Source organism: Mus caroli, unplaced genomic scaffold (genome assembly GCF_978045245.1).
Source record: "Mus caroli unplaced genomic scaffold, Mus_caroli_1 scaffold_7, whole genome shotgun sequence".
NCBI classification, from domain to species: domain Eukaryota; kingdom Metazoa; phylum Chordata; class Mammalia; order Rodentia; family Muridae; genus Mus; species Mus caroli.
In genome coordinates, this window is record NW_028227262.1 from 32,271,596 (window position 1) to 32,291,892 (window position 20,297).

Here is a 20,297-nt window from a genome sequence, read left to right on the forward strand (position 1 = left end):
ACAGTTACTGAAAGAATATCTGAAAAGCTACCTGCTGCCTGGCTCATACCAGCTACAAGCAAGTAGCAACAGCCAACAAATCATATTCATTAATAACACCTGGCTAATTAATTTTATAACCTTCACTCAATTTATATACAACACATGAAGCCATTTGCAAGTACTTCTCTTACAGTATATTCTGACTGTTTTATCTAAATAACATGAACTCTAGCAAAATCTCCTCCCCAGACCAATGCCCAGAGTTCAGCTCTAAAGAAGTAAACAACCATTACTTTAAGATCCAAGCATGTGAAAAAAACAAAACAGTTCAAATTTGGCAAAGCTGGATTTAATGTTTGGGAACAGCATCCTACTCCCTTTCCAATTTCCAAGGGAACCGTCAGAACTCATCTCTACACTTTCACCAATAAGGCTGAAAATGGCAGCTAGTGAGGAAAAGAGTCTCTGGCTACAATTTCCTGTATGTGGCTGAGTAAACTGGGAGGGCCCCGAGTAGTACTAAGCTTGCTAGCTGTGATTACCAAACAGGATAAGCACTCTGGGAGGCAGATTTGAAAGATGTTACACAGATGGCCCCACAAACACCACAAGAAAATAGATCCTTATTTCCAGATATGAGAATGGTACTATGGTGCGAATATGGTTGGTCCCCTTGTCCCAGTGTACAGAAAGGTAGTAGACCTTTAAGAAATATTTAGTTATGAAGGATCTGCCATCATAAGAGGATGAACATGGTTTTCAGGAAAGCGTTTTGGTTATTATGGGAAGTGTCTTTAGAGACTTCACCCCCTCTGTACTCTCTTCTCCTTTTTCGCACCCTCCTGCCTTGTCATGCATGGCACATGAAGAGGTCCTTACCAGAAGCTGATCAGCCTACAGAACTATAAGCCTTTTTCTAACTTACTCAGTCTCAGGGATTCTGTTATAGCAATAGAAACTGTGCTGAGGCAAATATTAATGCCCTGAGTGTCTCACAGAAAGGTAATTAATAACTCAAAGAGCCACACAAATGATGACAGAGGTACATGTTAACTGGCAGTGATTTCACTTAGGATTTCAAAAATGCATATTCATCTCTATGTAGGAAGAATTGATGTGTAGTGTATGGATACCTCACCTGTCAATAAAACAACAACAACAAAAACAAAACCATGGCCTATAGTAAAGGGTAGGATAGAAGGTGGGGCATAAAGGATTCTGGGATTGGGCCAAGTGCATGAATATTCACCCTGGGGCATGAAGGAAAACAGTGCACGAAATCTGAGCAGATGCAACCAGCCACATGGCAAAACTTGGATTAGAATAAATGGGATATTAAGTTATGAGCTAGTCAGAGAACAAGCCAAAGCTTATGCCAAGGTATTTGTAAATACTGTAAAGCCCCAGAGTCATTATTTCTGGGAACGGGGAGCAACTTACAGGAAACACCCTAAAACATCTCTCCATTTCATTATGCCTCTACAAAGAAGTCAGAACTAGAAAAAGGGCAGGCCAAATACCGACGTGCAAAGTTGTAATATATGGAAGAAGCAATTTTTATTCTGCAAAATAAAACTATGGTTCCTGGGAGTAAACAGTGGGGCTGCTAATAAGAGAAAGCTAGAAACTGTGCTGATGAGAGACCTTGCATCCTTAATAGCTTAAACACACACACACAAAGTAGTAGGTAGGCCAGGTGTAGTATCTAATACATGTTGCTATCCTGAACTTCGGAGACTGTATGGAAGAAATGTGAGGAGAAGGGCAAAAACAGAAGTGAGAAAAGAAAGAGAGAAGGGGGAGGGAGGGAAGGAGGGAACAGGAAAGGAGGGTGAGAGGGAGGGAGAAGGACGTGAGGAAGGCTCTGAGAACAGGCTGCCCTGAGATACAAAGCATGTGCAGCACTAAGCTGGAAACAAGATTCTGGAATACTAGAGCTCAGATTTTCCACAAGTTCTTATTGTGGGTTTTCACTATTTATCAGTATATTAAAGTAACAGTAGTTGAGAGGTGAACTATAGTGAATATGCTTCAGAATACTGCTATCAACTCATCAACTGGGAGGCTCTTGTTCCAGATGCCAAATACAGATGAATATAGAATTAGGTAATTAGATCATCTATACAAAGTGTATATAAAGCTTCTACTTCCTTGAATTAAAGTTTTCTCCATTTATATACTTTCAGAGCAAACTAAAGTTTGTTTAGATAAATATCAATTTGATGCTTCATGATAAAACCTCTGTTGATATTGAAAAGAAGATGCTGAAATCAATGGTGTGAGAATTAGAATTCCTTAAAAATATAAAAAATGTCTTTTGCTTTCTATGTAGTTGTCTAAATACAAACCAACTATGTATCACCTTTTCTATTACGCTTAAAGGAATGCAATGGTGTGGACCAGTTCTTTAAGGATAGAAAGTGAAAATGTATTTTCTGGATAATCTTACAAATTGGGTCCCAGGTGATGTGGTCCTCTATGCAAGGCACCCATTCATGCTCACAGCTTTGATCACACAGGAGGCCTGGGGCCAGAGGGGCAGAACATGCACTGTCCACTCAGTGTGGCTAGTCTTGGCAACAGTGATGTGTACACCAGGAGCAGCAGCACACACCTGGAATCCTAACTCACAGGAGGTCAAGGGAAGAGGATGGAATTTGGGACCATGACTATCAGTCAGGTAGGGAAAACACCTGGAGTCCTTCCCATTCAAACAAAGAGCATCACTCAAACTAAGCCAATAGGTGTAGCCTCCCCACCCCCAGCCTGAATCCTGCTGGCTCAGGGGTGGAGCTTCCTGCTCATTCGTCCTGCCACGCCTACTGCTGGACCGTGCTGCTTTGCTGCTTGGAGCCACACACATGTTCACCCTGCTACTGGACCCCGAGTTATTTGGCGGGAAATCGGGTTCCTTCCCCCTTCCTTTATAACTGGATGTCGGAACTAGTAAAATTGGGCTTTGAACAGGATGATCTTGCCTTGGCTTCATTTCTCCTTCCTCCCCGTCTAGCTTCCTCTCTTTTCAGCTCGGAGCTGCCATCTCAGTGGAACTGTTCACGTTGTGGGCTGCTGGCCGGCCCCCAACAAGGAAACATGCACCCCTAAGTCCCACCCTACTCTGCAATGTTTATACAGTTCCTATCCCCACGAAAAAAAAAAGTGCACAACTTATTTCACTGAGGAAAGTGGCTGTTTTTACTGAATTGTACTATTGGGGAAGAGTCCTTTCTCCCAAAGCATTCATCACTGGATCTTGGACCCACCTGCCTGGCTGCAGTTGTCACCCCCCACTTCCCACCCCACCACTAGTGCTGTGGCTGGCTGCCATAGTCACCGCTGTCCAAACCTTCTCGATTTTCTTCTAAGAGCTGTAACACTTTCAGCTTCCCCAGAGGGACCCAGACCCATGGAACCTATTCATCCTGGTTCCACTTTACCCTTTGGGCAGATAGAGGCCAACAACAGAGAGTGCATACTGAGCCTGTCTCAGCGCCAACAGTTTCTAAGTGGCAGTGCTGAGAACAGTAGAGGCATTTTTTTTTTCAGTCATAATAAAGATAGTGACAATGTTTAGCACAAGATGCAGCAATTGAACTTTTGTGATTCACTGCCTCCTGATCACTCCTGATCAGGGTAGAGTCCTCCACAGCACTGGGAACTAGCTCTGTCTAGGAATCCAAAGGAGCATTTCCTTCCTATAGTAAAATGTTCTCCTTAATTTGGAAAAGACGCTGTTACTGACGGTGTGTCCTAGAATCCTGATCTTAAGTCTGGAAAATGGAATACTGTCCTAAGATGGAAAGTGACTTACAATGACTGTCAAGCAAATGTGTATTTCCAAACACTGACTTGGAGATCAACTACTAAACTTTTAGACTTTTACATTACATTAATTTACATTAAGATAGGCCTTGAAGCAACATATTACTAACTTTAAGATGTAAAGAAGAAGAATGTATTCTCTAAGACAGTTAAGATGAAAAAAATTTTTTTTAATGAAGCAATTCAGGTTTCCAAAAGGAGACTAAAGGCTGGAAAGTAATGGGTTAGTGTCTATAAAACCTACAAAGCCCCATGGTGGCTCAGGCCCTTAATCCCAACACTCAGGAAGCAGAAGCAGGTAGATCTCTAGGAGACCAAAATGAGTCTCAGGACAGCCAGAGCTACACACTGAGACCCTGTCTCCAAAAATAAAACAAGCCTAAAAGCAGTAGTCCGTTTAAAGAATCATTTATCGATTCATAAGGGATAGGAAGAAAATCCTTTATGGATTACAAAGCATTCCCAGCGGTTCTCATGCCACTGAAAGTGAGTCCCGCCTTCATCCACAGACAGTAAAATAAAGTACCAGTCATTAGCCATCCACAGACCACCATTTATAGGCTCCTGCAGTGCATGCTATAGAGAACTGTGCATAAAGTCACCATGGGTATGACCCAAGATAAAGACCTTAGCTTTGCAGCTCCCAGAACCTCCAGGAGGAGGAGGAGGAGGAGGAGCAGCAGCAGCAGCAGCAGCAGCAGCAGGAGGAGAAATCTTTGCAGAGCTTCTCTTTCACTTCTCAGCACAGGCAGGTCACAAATTCTATCTACAGATTTTGGGTTGAGCTTGTGGTTTCCTCAACCTGAGTCACTCTGCCTTCTCCTTTGCCCTTAGCTCTACACATAATCCCTGTTTTCTACAGGAAGTCCTGAAATTCCCTCCATCACTGACCTTATCCAGCTAATGTTTATATGTGTCAAGGCAGACTGTCAGAGCATGAAAACAGATAGGCTGATTATAATGACCTCCTATAAGCAGTAACAAGCCCCTATATCTTTGCTCAAATACATCTATACACTGCATCTTGTTTTGAGAATCTAAAGAACTTCCTCTCAGGAATGTGTAAGACATGATCAGAAGACTTAGCCAACTAAGACCAGTGTGCCACTTATAGCTAAGAAGCTGATAAGCCTATGCCAAAAACTTTAGAACCCAGAAACCTGCATAAGACAATTACCTCTGAACATAGCCAGCTGTGCTCATTAGCACATCTCCAGAGAAACCATCCCTTTAGAGCTCAGGTATTACTCTAGATTGCAGTTGGTGAAATTTTAACAAAATTATTGTAATGGTTGGGGCTGTGGAGATGGCTCATTAGGTAACAGTAACTGTCACCAAACCTAAGAATCTGAGATCATTTCCCAGGATCCACACGGGGAAGAACACCAAGTCTCCAAAGCTATCCCCTGCCCTTTATTTTTGGGCCATAGCATGCTCACACCATTCATACGATTAGTAGAGATGTAAAATAATTAAATGTGAAAAAGCAGCCAAATGATATATTTGTGATGGTGGTTAGTTCTAACTGTAAACTCCATAGGATCTAAAATCACCCAGGAGACAAAGCTATTAGTGTGTCTGTGACAGAGTTTAGAGACTGAATTAACCTAGGTGGGACAATCAACTCAAGAATAAAGAAGTGATCCAAGCACCAGTGTTTTCTCTGCTTCCTGCCTGGAAACGATGAGACCTGCCACCACCTCATGCTCCTGACACCATGCCTGCCGTATTTCTCACTGCCATACTTTTGCCCTCAAAATGAAACAGCTGTTCAGCCAGCATCTGGCCATAGCTACCAGGAAAGAACCCCCAGGAGGCACTGAAGAAGTTCTCACATTACCTGCTCCTTATCTTTGGTCTTGCTTCTGTAGACTCTAGCAGAAATGGCATCCTGAGAAGGGATGGCAGAGATCTGGTGCAATGGCATGCTCATCCCAGCCTCCGACCTGGTCTTCCTCCTTACGGAAGTGAGTCTCCTCTAGCAGAGTCATTTTGGGCCATTGACTTCAAGCTGAGAGAAAGGAAAAGAAACAGAGCTGAGCTAAAATACCTAATTTCCAACAGTAAGACTGCACTTTGTTAATCTGAGGAAATTATTTTGACCAAATACTTGGTCTTCAAAAGGGATAGAAAATGACTAGGGAAAATTAAATTTGTTTCTTGTACTAAAATATAAGTATGATAAGGAAGCCAGAGGGTCACAGATTAGTCTTTTGTTGTCCTCTTAACTATAAAAGAACAAAGTCTCAGTATATTATTTCTGAAGTTAAACTTTTGTTCCTGTGTATGTGTGTGTTTCCCTGAATATCAAACCTCATCTCATGTATCCTGATATAGTAACCTTTCCTTGAAACTAATTAATGCCTTTGGCAGGAGGATTACAAACTTGAAGCTAGCCTGATCTACATAGTAAGAGCCTGTATAAACAAAACAAAACGAAATTTAAAACAAACATTAGACACACACAAAAAGAGCAAAATCACCACTGCTGTTCTTAGAGTCAAGTTACAGTTCTGTGGTAGAGCTTACCTATATACCCAAGTCCCTGGGTTCAATCCCTAGTATGAAGCTTTAAAATGATGATGATGAAAGCAAGAAAGCAGAGTGGGAAGTAGTTTGAATGGGAGGGAGGGAGGGAGGGAGGGAGGGAAGGAAGGAAGAAGGAAGAAGGAAGGAAGGAAGGAAGGAAGGAAGGAAGGAAGGAAGGAAGGAAGGAAGGAAGGAAGGAAGGAAATCAGTCAGTCCATCTAACTGACCTCAAATTCATATAATGGCAAGACTAGGGTTTTAAAACTCCGAAATCAAATTTTCTATGGTTCATGCATAACCTTCCAAAAGTCTAGACTCTCTAAACCAGCTGTTGGCCAATTTCTCCTATAAAGGGCAAGATAAATATTTCAGGCATTATAGGCCGAATCTGCTCTAGTTACTTGACTCCTCTGTGTATTGTGAAAGCAGCCATTGATTAGTGGGTAAATGAAGAGGAATGGTAACGGGTTCTAGTTTAGATATGGCTTGTCCCCTAAGGTTCATCTGCTGCAAGCTTGACACTCTAAGAGTCAGTCTTGGGGACAGATGTTTTTCTTGAAGGAGTGAGTTTATCTCACTAGTGAGCTCAAGAACAGCTGTTACAAAGCTTCCAGCTCACCCTGCTTCTTTCCCCTCCATTTTTTTTTCTTTCCTTCTCTCCTCACTATTTGCCTTCCGAACCCTGTGATGCCATCTAGCCTGCTACAATACTGCCAAAGGCCTCACCAGAAGTCAGTGCCAATGTCCTATTCATGGATCTCCAGAACTGTGATCTAATTAAACCTTTAAAAAAAAAAATACCCAATCTTGGGTATATTTTGATATGGTAAAACAAAGTAAACTATGCCATTATTTACCAATAAAAATATATCTGCAGAAACTGGTGGCAGGATAGATTTTGCCCATGGCTTACAGCTCAATAAGGGCTTCTCAGGGAAGATGTAGGCCATCAGGGACATTCCTGAAACCCCTGAGAAGGCTGCCTTTACATAAAATAACAATGTCTATATAAGCTGTCTTATATAACCAAGTATACTTGCTTATTTTATATATATTCTCATTGCTAGTAATCAAATTATGGGTTCTCTCCTCCCCATTCGCTTATTTTGCTGCCCCCACAGATACAGCTCCATACAAACTCTCCATGTTTATGGTAGTCATGTTTCATGATGCCATTCAATGTTGGCAAGACAGAAGAATATGTCTCTAATTTGGGGTCCTTCATTTGTTAACCATGTGTTGGGCATGTGGTGGTGAGCAAAGGAAGGTAGACAACAGGGCCAGAGTACCCTAAGGCCACACTTGACAAATATTTGTCCCACCTATCTCAAAACTCTTCCGTGGAGCAGCAGTGTCTGTGGGACTGCTCAACTCCAATAGTCAGTAGCCAGACACAAGAGATGGGACTTGCACTTGATTGAGTCATGCAGATCAGATCATAAAGCAACAGGAGGAAGGAGGAATGGCCACACACCAACACTCACAAGAAAATGAGCTACAAGGATATTGCTTCAGAAAGTCTCATCTTAAAACAGGCAAATGATCACTGAGAATCAAAAACTAAGAAAATAGAGTAGATTACATCATCTATGTATTACACTTCCCCTGCTGGTCTTCAGGCCCTGATGAAGCTAGTAGATGAGTAACACTGTGCCCTACACTGTCCTCCGTGTTTCTATCCAAGACTATCCTACACAAGAGGCACAGTTACTGTTGGGTTGCTTACACTCTGGAATATCACAACAGTGGTGAGCAGCGTTATCACTAATGCATTAAAGTCACACATGACAAATTCCATGTGGCTTTTGGAATAAATAGTTAAGCTCACCATGCCCAAAGCCCCACTAGCTCTCATGCCAATAGCTATCTGTGGTGCTTCTGATACAGTCATCATTATTACATCACTCGTATGTGCTCATGACAAGCCTAGGAAGACTCTACCAAAGAGAAACCCACAGAGTCAGAATGTTTGCAACTTTGAAAGCCACCCACCCGCCTTTTCCTTGCAGTCACTCCAGATGTTCTGACGTTTATCACCATTTCCTGGTAATGGGCCTGGAAGTTTGCCAGAAGCAATACTATTTAAAATAATCATTCATTTACAAACAATCAGACAGACCATGCTGCTGTGTACATGAAGGATCTTATGAAAGAAAGCATAAGACAAGTATCTATTTTATATAAATTCAATTCATCTTTAATGATGGGTAGTTAGTCTCGGCCTTGTGCCTGGTCATCTAGACAGGGACTTGAATTGCACTGCTATAAATCATAGCCAGCTGAAATAAACATCTGTATCTAGAGGAACTGGTCTCCTAAAATTTGAGTTAAGGAGAAACACCAAGTTCATGAACAGGAGAGTGCACACTATCAACTCTCACAGGCTGGGTTCTAGCTCAATGACAGAAGGCTTGGGAAGTATTAGGAAGGTCATGGGTATGAGCCCACCACCTTGGATTTGATCCCTACCACCTCAAGGATGTGTGTGTGGAAGAGGGGTTGTCTTCAGAATCCAAGTAATCCCTATCAAAATCCAAGCTACTGTTTAGCATAGATTTGACAAGGTGATCCCAAAATGAAAATGCAAATTAAAGGGGCTCAGACTGCCACTGCCAGCTTGAAGAACAAAGTCTGAGGACTCATACTTTCCAGTTTCAAGACTTACTTCAAAGGCTCAGTAATCAAGACTGGTATTGAAAAACAGATTTGGATATCAGCAGATCATGTTAAGAGTTGAGAAATAACCTCATCTATCTACACTCAAATAACTTTCAACAGACTAACAAGATTCCACTTCCACAGGAGAAAGAATACACTTTTCAATGAATTCCAGGACAACTGGTCAGCTGCATGCAAAAAATAAAATAAAATAAACTTGGATCTCTTCCTCACACTAAGAAACAATAGAAAAACCTGAAATTATCAAAATAATGTTGTGTGTGTGTTTCAAAAGTTGCCATAATGAAATTAAGAAGTGGAGGTAAACATTCAGCTCAACAGTGTACTTTCACACACACACACACACACACACACACAGGGATGGGAGGAGGTCTGAATCCCAGAACTCAACACAAGGGAAGCAGGGGATCATGAGTTCATGGACAGCATGAGCTATACACAGTGAGACCTTTTCTCTGAGAAACAAAACAGGGAAAAGGAGAAATTAAGGGAAGAAGGAACAAACACAAAATAGAAGAAAATGTTTGCCAATTGTTTATCTAGCAAGGATCCTGTACCTAGAATACCCAGACTTCTCACAATGCAATAACAAAGTACTCAATGCAAACAACAAAGTCTCAACATCATCAGCCATCAGGAAGTACAAATCAAAGGCACAGGCACCATTCTAGTTATGTTCCTAACTGAAGACATATAGACAAGCACTGGTAAGGACAAGCTGAAGTTGACTCCTTCATACACTACTGGTGGGAATGCATGTGGCTGCTTTGAAGTCTAATTCTCCCTCAAGATAATGCATGTTATCATATGACCAATATGTTCTAGGAAATGCACATCAAAAGAAATTAAAATATCTGCTCTATTCATGAACATTGCCCCTGAATTTATTCATGCTACTACATTATCCATTACAGCATAAAGTAGAAACAACCCAAAAATCCATCAACTGCTAAGTAAATAAATATAGCATATATCCATTCACTTGAACAATACTCATCAATAAAAAAAAAATGAATGAACTTTAAAAAAAAATTAAGTGAAGCCAGTCAGAAAGGACTAATATTTGATTTGATAACATTTGTATGAAATGTCCAGAATAGATAAATATACACAGACAGAAAGTAGGCAGCTGGGTTTGTCAAGGTCAAAGCTGGTAAATGTGAGGGTCTGATTGCTTAAAGGACTTTTCTTTAGAGTAACTAACATGATCTAAAAGTGTCTATGGTAAAGTCACACAACCCATGAGCAATGAAAGCTTCAGAATTACACCCTTTCCCTTTTTTGGGTTTTTTTTGTTTTTGTTTTTTGTTTGTTTAGCCCTGGCTGTCCTGGAACTCACTTTGTAGACCAGGCTGGCCTCGAACTCAGAAATCTGCCTGCCTCTGCCTCCCAAGTGTGCCACCACACCCTGCTCTTTTTTTTTTTTTTTTGAAGTATATTTGATTACTGAAGTATAATAAAGTATGCTCCCAAGGTAAAACACGTATCAACCCTGCTCCCAGAGGTGTTGCAGGTGTGGCTGCTGCAACATGCACACCAGTAGGTGACAGAGAAGAAAGAGGCTTTGACTACATTCAGTGTTCTGACCTGTGAACATCTGAATGATTAGTAGCCTAACATTCCCTGAAAGCTACAAGCCTGAAACAACCTCCAGTCCAGCGCCAGGCAGGCCCGGACAGGCTCCCAGGATGGGAAGCAAACCAGAGACTAGAGGAACCCTGCCTGGGACTGTGGGTCCCTGGCCAGAGTGAGCCTAAAGCAGATGCTCATAAGGGGTCACTCTGGCGAGCTGGGTAGGGAGTGAGTCCTAGACTACAGGTGCCATGGGGCCTGTACAAGGAGCCAGCCTGAGATGACCACCAGTCTGGGACTGCACAGGCCTGGAGGACATACCATGCTTCAGATGACCTCTGCCCAGTGCCATAATGCACGAGAGGGCATAGCACCCTTGAGACCACTCCTAAAATGACTCTAGACACTCAAAGATCCTGGGCCCCACAAAGAGGAACAAGTGGTAGAGAAATAGAAAAAGAGAAAAGCAGAAAGATGTAGGCACAATGAAGGGAGGCAGGAATGGAGACTCAAGGGTAGTAATGAGGAACAGCTTGCTGTGAGTAGCTGGCGATGCCACCTGAGACCATGGGGGGCTCTGGCCTGTTCTGGCGCGTCTGGATCAGTGACCCTGCAGCCGCAGGAGTCTGTAACCACCAAAGGCCAGACAGACATCCATGGTCTGGACTGCCATCCGGGTACATATTGATGCCCAAGGGCTGTGCAGAACTGAGCATCTTAGGAGAGCTGGCCTTGGAGGAAGAAGAGCAGGAAACCAACCCCACCCCCAACCAGTTACAGTACTCAGGAGAGCAGCCCGCTCAGCTCACCGTGAGGGTTGCAGGTGAACCTGCCTGAGAATAAGAGTATGGGAGAACTGGTCCTACTACTCCTCTCCTGTGCGGTAGCATGGATGAGGAAAAGATACCCTCCTCCTCTCTTGACCCTACCACCTGCTGCAGGCAGGAGACCCATCCCTGGAGTCATGAGAGCAGGAGAGCTGGCCCTGTCACCAGCTGCAGCACTTGGGAGAGCAGGCCCTGCACCTTGCCTGGGCAGCACAATTGAGCTGACCTTGGCGACAGGTACAGGAGAGCCAGCCCCAAGCATGTGAGCATGAGAGAGCTGGCTCGGCCACTTGTCTGCCTTGTGATGTCATGGGTAAGAGAGCTACAGCCCTTCACCACCTACGGCAGGCAGGAGAGCTGGTCCCGAGATCATCACAGTGGAAGAGCAGGCACTGCACTTCACCTGGGCAGCACAGCAGAGCTGGCCCTGGATGTGAGGGATGCAGGGGAGCTGGCCCCATGGTATGAGCGTGGGAAAGCAAGTCCTGCCTCTTGTCTGCTGTGTGATGGAGTCAATGAAGGAGAGAACCCCTTCCCCTCCTATAGCCCTGACTGGGACATAAGAGCAGGAGATCTGGGCCAGCTCCACACCTGCTGAAGCACTTCGGACAGCAGGCCCTGAACCTCACCCAGGCAGCATAGTAGAGCTGACCCTGATGTCAGGGGCATGGGTAAGCCGGCCCCAAAGGTGTGAGCATGAGAGAGCTGGTCCCAAAATCTGTCTGCCATATGGCAGCTTGTCAAGGGAGATATGCCCTCTTTGATGGTTTGTATATGGTACGCCCAGAGAATGGCCCTATTAGAGGGTGTGGCCCTGTTGAGTAGGTGTGGCCTTGGAGTAGGTTTGTCACTGTGAGTGTGGACTTTAAGACCCGTCTCCTAGCTCCCTGGAAGCCAGTATTCTGCTAGCAGCCTTCAAATGAAGATATAGAACTCTCAGCTCCTGTACTATGCCTGCCTGGATATTGCCATGTTCACACCTTAATGATAATAGACTGAACCTGTACCTGTAAGTCAGCCCCAATTAAATGTTGTCCTTGTAAGAGTTGCCTTGGTTATAGTATCTGTTCACAGCAGTAAAACTTACTAAGATACCCTCCCTGGACCTTCACCCCTTGCCACCTATGGCAGGTGGGAGAACTGGCCCAGAGGTCATGAGAACAGGAGAGCTGGCCCTGCCCTTCACCTGCTGTAGCACTCAGGTGAACAGGCCCTGGACCTCACCTGGGCAGCAGGGCAGAGCTGGCTCTAGTTTCAGGGTTGCTGGTGAGCCGGCCCCAAGGGTATAAAAGTCAGTGAGCTAACCAGCGCAGATATTTCTCAAGCCCAGGTCTTTGAAGTGGTCCACCCTAACATTTACTCCACTGATGAACTGCTGGAATACAAGAAAGGCCCAGTGCTGCAGATCCAAAGCTGCAGGATCTCCACGACACAGGGCAACAACAGGATATCTAAGAGGAGTCCCAATGAAGTTCCAGTATTGATGAAGTAGCAGAAGCCAGAGACCTGCTACTCATATTAGACCAACAAGTCATTGCAATGAACATTTGCAAGCAAAGAAGTGTGGACAAAAGGCTATACTGTAGGACACACTGTGACACACTACAATTTCCACAGAGATTTTCTTTTCTCTGTTGTTCAGGAGGTTTTAAGGGTAGAGCAGGTACACAGGGAGGAGATGAGTGGAATTGGGGTGCATGATGTGAAATTTACAAGGAACCCCCGAAAACTAATATATATATATATATATATATATATATATATATAATGTAACTCAAAGTCTAGGACAGACTTCACATGGAAAAATGATTATTAAGTCATACATAAAAAATAAGATGAGCCGGGCAGTGGTGGCTCACGCCTTTAATCCCAGCACTCGGGAGGCAGAGGCAGGTGGATTTCTGAGTTCAAGGCCAGCCTGGTCTACAGAGTGAGTTCCAGGACAGCCAGGGCTACACAGAGAAACCCTGTCTCAAAAAAAATAAAAAAAATAAAAATAAGTGAATAAAAAAAATAAGATGAACTAAAAAAAAGTTGGGAAAGGAGCAATAAGAAGATAAATTCTATTAAACACTTAAATGTTACAAGATAATTATTAGGAAACAGCAAGGAACATGAACAACATTTTTAAAAGCTCAGAAACAGAACCATACTGAAGAGTACAGTAGCCAACACAAGCAGCAGCCTTAAAAATCACATCAAGGACCATGCTGTTCAATGACTGGGATCGGGATAGCTTGATAATCCAGAAGGGAATGTTTTAAAATAAATACTCACACATTCTACTCATCAAAATAAATTCTAATATGGGTTGGTGAGATAAGAGGGTTCAGGCACTGCTGCCAAGCTCAACAGCTGAATTCAATCCTAGGACCTACATGATGGAAGAAGAGAATCTCCTACCACAAGCTGCCGTGCACATTCAAGTGTATAAAAATAAGTGAGTAAATTCTGATAGCTATAAAAATTAAATGAAATGCAACTACAAATGAATTTATTAAGGACTCAACTAAAGAGAGAATGTCCTTCTAAAACTAGAATTTACTTATTTTTAAAAAGTCATAAAGTACAGAGGTTTATTGCTGTGGCTCTATATTCTAAATACATGAATGAGGAGACAAGGACTGGAAAACATGTGTTCCACAGGACAGAAACATTTTACACATGTTAATAGAAAGTCATTTTTTTTCTTCTTATCGTTTGAGACAAGGTTTTGTTAGGAGCCCTGATTGACCTGAAACTCACTATCAAGAACAATTAGGCCTCGAACTTTCAGCAATTTTGTTTCTGTCTCAGGAGATTTCTAATTGTGAAATTGTGCCACAATATCTTTTTTTTTTTAATTAGGTACTTTCTTCATTCATATCTCCAGTGCTATCCCAAAAGTCCCCCACACCCTCCTCCCCCACTCCCCCACCCACCCACTCCCTGGCCCTGGCGTTCCCCTGCACTGATGTGCCACAATATCTAGCCAAATAAATTATTGAAAAAAAAAAATCAAAACTCTCCCAGACAGATGATGTCGACGTGTCTCAGAGGAGATGCTTCATGCACAAGGCCACAGCTGGTGAACTGAAGCAGAGGCTGTGCCATCAGGAGAACAGGGGAGGAGAGAACTCATGTGACACCTGCACAGATAGATATGCACACACTACGGCTGCACAATTTACAAATAAATAAATGTTTAGTAAAACCTGTCAATGACCAATGTGTCCAGCATGTATCTCATGCTCTAGTAGCAACACAAACCTAGAATATCCACCACAGAAAAGCAAGCAACACAGTAAACAAACGAACAGTCACAGGAACACACCTCCTGAGCTCAGTGAATGACAGCATGAAAAAGTCCTCAGTCTCAAAGATTTTTTAAGCCAGCATTACTTACATCAAAGAAAAGTACCCTAAATTTCTCCCCAAATTAAGACAATTTAAATAAACTGTGATGCTAGTATAAGCAATGGAATACTATGTAGTTATTATATGAAAAAGAGAATCACAGATATATTAAACACAAATAATAAAAATTACAAATTACAGTAACAGCCATGTAAATATACACACGGGGGAAATTTCCCAAATGCAAATGCAAATAGTTAAATGCACAAATATAAACAATTCTCCACTGTCCTCCACGCTCTTAGTAATACATTATTTTTAAAGTGAAGATATATTCTTAGGTAAGGTAAATCAGTGAGAACAGGGACTGCATACGGTTTGTGTCTGCTGAGCATGCGTGTGGCGGCCTCTCAAGCTCAAGACTCACTTCTACAGAAATAAAAGGCACACTCGCGGGATGCAGATGTTCACAACCAGTGTAGGATCTGCTTTCTGTTCTAACCTTTTAGCCTTTCTTCTACTATTTTGAAAAGTGATTCTCCTTAAAAACAGCAGTGTGCATCAAAGAAACAGTTTGCCTTTCTTCGTAAGGCAATTACAATGTCTGACTTTCATTCTCAAGGCCAATGACTGTAAAGACTGTGTTTTCTATTTTACACATAGACTAGTTTTACCATTACTTTCATGCCATACTATTTCTAAGAGAAGTCAGTCTGTGTACTTCTCACTAAATGCAACCATGATATGCCAGCAAGGAATCGGTAGCACTGTAACAAGGCAGACAAGGGAAGATTGGTACTTATTTGCCCACTGTTTATAAATCTGAACATCTGGCCAGTGCTTACAGAGCTATCTATTATTCACATGGAATTGTTTTTCAGTATGTGTGTCCCTGGGATATGCTAGAAATATGTCTGTGACAGGAACAACCCAGAAAACAATAAACAAGAGCTACTAGTAAATGTATTTTTCTCTTATCATGATCATAAAAGGAATATTCCAATATAGTACACAAGTCTGCTTTTCACCAGAGGAAATCAGGTCACTCTCTCAAGAGAGAGAACCCTAGATAGGTCCATATGCCGTGTGTGTGGACTGGCTGGTTGTGTGTGTCAACTTGACACAAGCTAGAGTCGTCAGAAAGGAGAGCCGCAGTTGAGGAAATGCTTCCATAAGATTCAGCAGTTCTAAGCCAGGCGGCGGTGGCGCACGCCTTTAATCCCAGCACTTGGGAGGCAGAGGCAGGTGGATTTCTGAGTTCAAGGCCAGCCTGGTCTACAGAGTGAGTTCCAGGACAGCCAGGGCTACACAGAGAAACCCTGTCTCTAAAAAAACAAAAAACAACAACAACAACAACAACAAAAAAAGATTCAGCAGTTCTAATAAATCCAAGGATTTACTGTGCACCCAGGTATTATGGATGGAGATTACAAGGAAGAAATTAAAATTACAGCACATGTTTAAAGAGAGAGAGAGAGAGAGAGAGAGATGCAAATTAGCACTGGGGACAGAACTGGTCAGTTTCTCTACATTAAGGACAAAGCAGCTCCAGGAGAAAGAACGGGGATTTGGGAGCACTTGAAAATGTGTTTCCTGGCAAACAGTGGTTAATGATCAGAGACTCAATTTAAAACTACAAGTGAATGATATTGAAATAGCTTTGGTAGATACAGGAGCTGGTGTGACTATCATTTTCCCAAAATCCTGGAATCCAAAATGGCCACTTCAGAAGGTTTGCACAGAATTTACAGGAATTGCTAAGTTATTTCAAATAAGACAAAGTGTACAGTGGGTTAAATGTGTAGGACCCAAAGGGAAAACAGGTAAGTTGAGACCATATGTGGCTGACATACCCACAAATGTATGGGCAAAGTATCTTTTACAACAGTGGAGTACTCATTAATATTCCTGCAATCCCTGAGACCACTCATGAAGAAAGTAGGGGGAAACGGTAGATGTTCTTGGGAAGGTATTAATATGTGTCATCAAAAACAAGCACAATCTGTGCCTATTGTGCAGATATGAGACAACACAGGGATTGAGTTTTCAAATTTATAAGAAGGGCCAGTGCTGAAACACCAACAGCCTTGCCCCTAAAATAGTTGACAGACAAGCCTGTGTGAATAGAGTAGTGGCCCTTAACTAAGGAAAAACTGCAGGCACTTGGTACAAGAACAGCTGGAGACTCAACATAACAAGAGTCTACCAGCCTATGGAATTCCCCCATGTTTGTTATAAAAAGAAATCAGGAAAATGGTGGATGCAAACAGATTTAAGAGCAGTGAATAAAGTAACTCAACCAATGGATCTGTTATAACCTGGAATTCCTTTACCTTGTTTGTTACCTAAGTCATGGGCTAGAACAGTCAAAACACTGCCTTTTCACAATCCCTCTGTATGAGCATGAAAAAGCATGAACAACAGCGGTCCAATAAAAAGACATCACTGGGAAATGCTTCCATAGGAATATTTAATAGTCCAACTTTATGTTAATATTTTGTACACAACTGCTAGAAATAATTCATAAATAATTTCCTCAATCTATTATTTATTACTACATGAGTGATGATTTTGTTGACTGACTCTGATGCAAATACTTTAGAAAAGATGTTTAAGGAAACACAAAGAATTCTTCCATGCTGGAGGTTACAGATTGTTCCTGAAAAAATACAAAGAGGAGATTCTATTAACTATTTGGGCTATAAATTAAGTCAACAAAAAATTTTGAAGACAAAAGGTACAGATCTGTAGAAATCAGTTGCAAATTCTTAATTTTCAAAAATTAGTGGGGGATACTACTTGGCTGTGGCCTATATTTGGATTAAGTACTCATGAATTAAGTAATTTGTTTCACACTTTACAAGGATATTCTAACTTAAACAATTCACGATGCTTAACAGCTGAAGCAGAAAGAGAGTTAACTCTGGTAGAACACAGACTGCAAGATGCATATGTGGACCGAATTGATCATAACCTTGATTATATTTTGGTTACTTTTGCCTTCAACTCATTCTCCTACTGGTCTCATTATCCAAAGGGAAGATAGTTATGGGATGAGTTTTCTTAGCACATAAACAAAATAAAAAAAAAAAAAAAATCAAGACATACATAGGAAAGGCTTCTGAATTAATCATAAAGGGTAGAATAAGACTGTCAGTTGTCAGGAACAGCCAGCTGAAACTGTAATTGTAATACTTCTTACTAATGCTGAGATTATGTCATGGATAATCAATGAAGATTGACAACGACCTTGTAGTAACTATTAGGGAGAAGTTAATAACAAATATCCTAAAAGCAAACATTTACAGCTTTTAAAAAGAACTAATTGGGTTCTCCCATGTATTGTAAAGGGACTGCTAATTCTTGTAGCACCTACATTCTATACTGATGCAAATGAGTTGGAAATGCAGGCTATAAATCAGCAAAATTAAGCAAAGAGTTCCAAAGCCCATATACTTCAGTTAAAAAAAAAAAAAATCAGAGCTGTTATGCAATCCTTATGGAATTATTAGATTTTTCTGAATCTCTCTCTTACTATAATTACTAACTCTCAACATGCAGAAAGAGTTGTTTTGCAATAGAAACTGAACTTATTCCTGATAATTCATAGTTAACTTTGTTATTTATGCAACTGCACCAGGCCATCAGACATAGAAACTATCCATTATGTATTACTCATATTCAGTCTCATACATGTTTGCCAGGTCCATTGGCACAAAGAAATGAGGAAATTTCTTATTCTCTGTATAACCAAAAACTCTATTACCTGCTGGAAGTAACCCTAGGAAAGAAATAAAATCTGGCGGATGGATGTGTTTCATTTTGCAGAATTTGGAAAACTAAAGGCTGTACACCATACCATTGATAGATATTCAGGGCTTCAATGGGCAACTGTGTTGAGTTCTGAAAAAGCTGACTCTGTAAGTACACATTTACTGGAAATAATGACAATTATAGGGATACCTGCACAAAGTAAGATTGATAATGCCCCTGCATATGTGTTCAGTAAGATGAGACAATTCTTTGCATGTTATAATACAAAGCCCATCACAGTAGAGCACACAACCCTGCAAGACACGCAGCTGTCCTTAGACAACTAATCTCACTTTATTAAAGATAAGACGAAAAGGGAGAGTGAGCGCCCCAGGCACACATTAAATACTGCTTTGTTAACTTTAAATTCTCTTAATTTTAATGAAGGAACAACAGCAGCTGAGACACTGGGTTATAGAAAAAGTCTGTGGAATTCGATCAACCTATACACTGACACCAGATGGAAGCCTGCAATAAATAGCTTTGTGATGAAGATGCAGTTTGCTCACGTTTCTACAGGGAATGAAAGAAAAATATATGGTTACCACCAAAACTTATAGAAATTAGATTTAATCAGGGAAGACCTCCTGCTACCTGAGACATGGATGTCTCTGCAACCCAGTCCTCATGACTAATTATTACATGCCAACCTTTAATATGGCATGGATGAAGATTTATATTACAGCTTGGTTACACAGTTCAAACAGATTTAGAGAGTTGATAGATGCCTTTCACCTGCTCACACATAGAGCTGATTTGTGCACATGGCAAATTCCATACATATGATAACGCAAAAATGTACCTAAATATTACCTTTAAAAGTTTGTGTGTTTTTAGAACAAAAGGGCCAAACCCAAAGCAAAGTAGGCCATTTGATCCAGCCTCACTAACTTCCTCACTTACTTTTTTTCTCAAAAATTTGCATCCAGGTTAATTTCAAAACCACTGGTCTTAAACGGTCCAACCTCATAGACTGCTTCAGCCAGGTCTTCAGTTAAGCTTTTCCTATCCCACAGAGACTGGACAGCAAAAGATAGAGCTAGCTCTCCCAGGACCTGGCCAATAGCCCAATTTTCTTAGGATCCACAAAAGATGTCTTTGCTCCCAGACAGCTAGAAGCAATATAAGAACACGGGACCCCCATTCCCAAGAGGTGGGGTGGGTGGGTTTTGGTCATTCAGCGAGTTATAGATGTTTGTTGTTATTTTAGGGGTAGGTTACAAGTTGTTATTGGTCATGGTCAGGAAGGAAACAAAGTAAAGGAGGTTAGAGTCAGGATTTCTTTCTCTGGTTCTCTTTCTCTCCTTCTTCCTCTCCTATCTTCCTCTCCTTTCTCTCCTGTCTTTCTCTCCTGTCTTTCCTTCTTTCTCTCCTGTCTTTCTCTCCTATCTAGTGTTAGGGAGAAAGGAGTGAGAGAGGGGATGATAAAAGTACTAAACAGAAAAAAAAAAGGAAATGGATATAAGGTGATAGCATAAAGGGTAGATTACTGAATCTATTAGGCTCAAATATTATACATTGGTATGGGTTATTGTATACTGATAGAAATGTAAGGTTATTTTGTTCAATTCTTACTTAATGTATTGCACATATGTAACTCATTTGAATGTAATTTCAACTTCTAGTCTTATGAAAGCTACTATTGCAAACTGTTTAGGATAATTAGAAATGCAAATCAGTAGTTAGTCACCTATAAATAATCGTACTTGTAGTCTTGTTAACTTGTAGTTTAGTTAA

General features: G+C 41.5%; 1 protein-coding gene and 1 non-coding gene across 7 annotated transcripts in view; one reads left to right on the forward strand and one right to left on the reverse strand.

Annotated features, from left to right (window-relative positions):
- The window catches only part of Marchf8 (membrane associated ring-CH-type finger 8), a 69,332-nt gene that overhangs the window by 26,908 nt on the left and 22,127 nt on the right, over window positions 1-20,297 (reverse strand). For 3 of the 6 annotated variants that reach the window (XM_085840135.1, XM_021165886.3, XM_021165883.3), the window contains exon 2: window positions 5,645-5,815. The exons of the other annotated variants lie outside the window; for them this stretch is intronic. In XM_085840135.1, coding sequence (XP_085696261.1) covers window positions 5,645-5,737 — 93 coding nt within the window. In that variant the 5' untranslated portion in view covers window positions 5,738-5,815. The remainder of the gene's footprint in view (window positions 1-5,644; window positions 5,816-20,297) is intronic. 6 annotated transcript variants of the gene reach the window in all.
- On the forward strand, window positions 10,504-10,633 carry LOC115031399 (small nucleolar RNA SNORA17). The gene has a single exon (XR_003837039.1). It is a non-coding gene; the product is annotated as a small nucleolar RNA SNORA17 (small nucleolar RNA).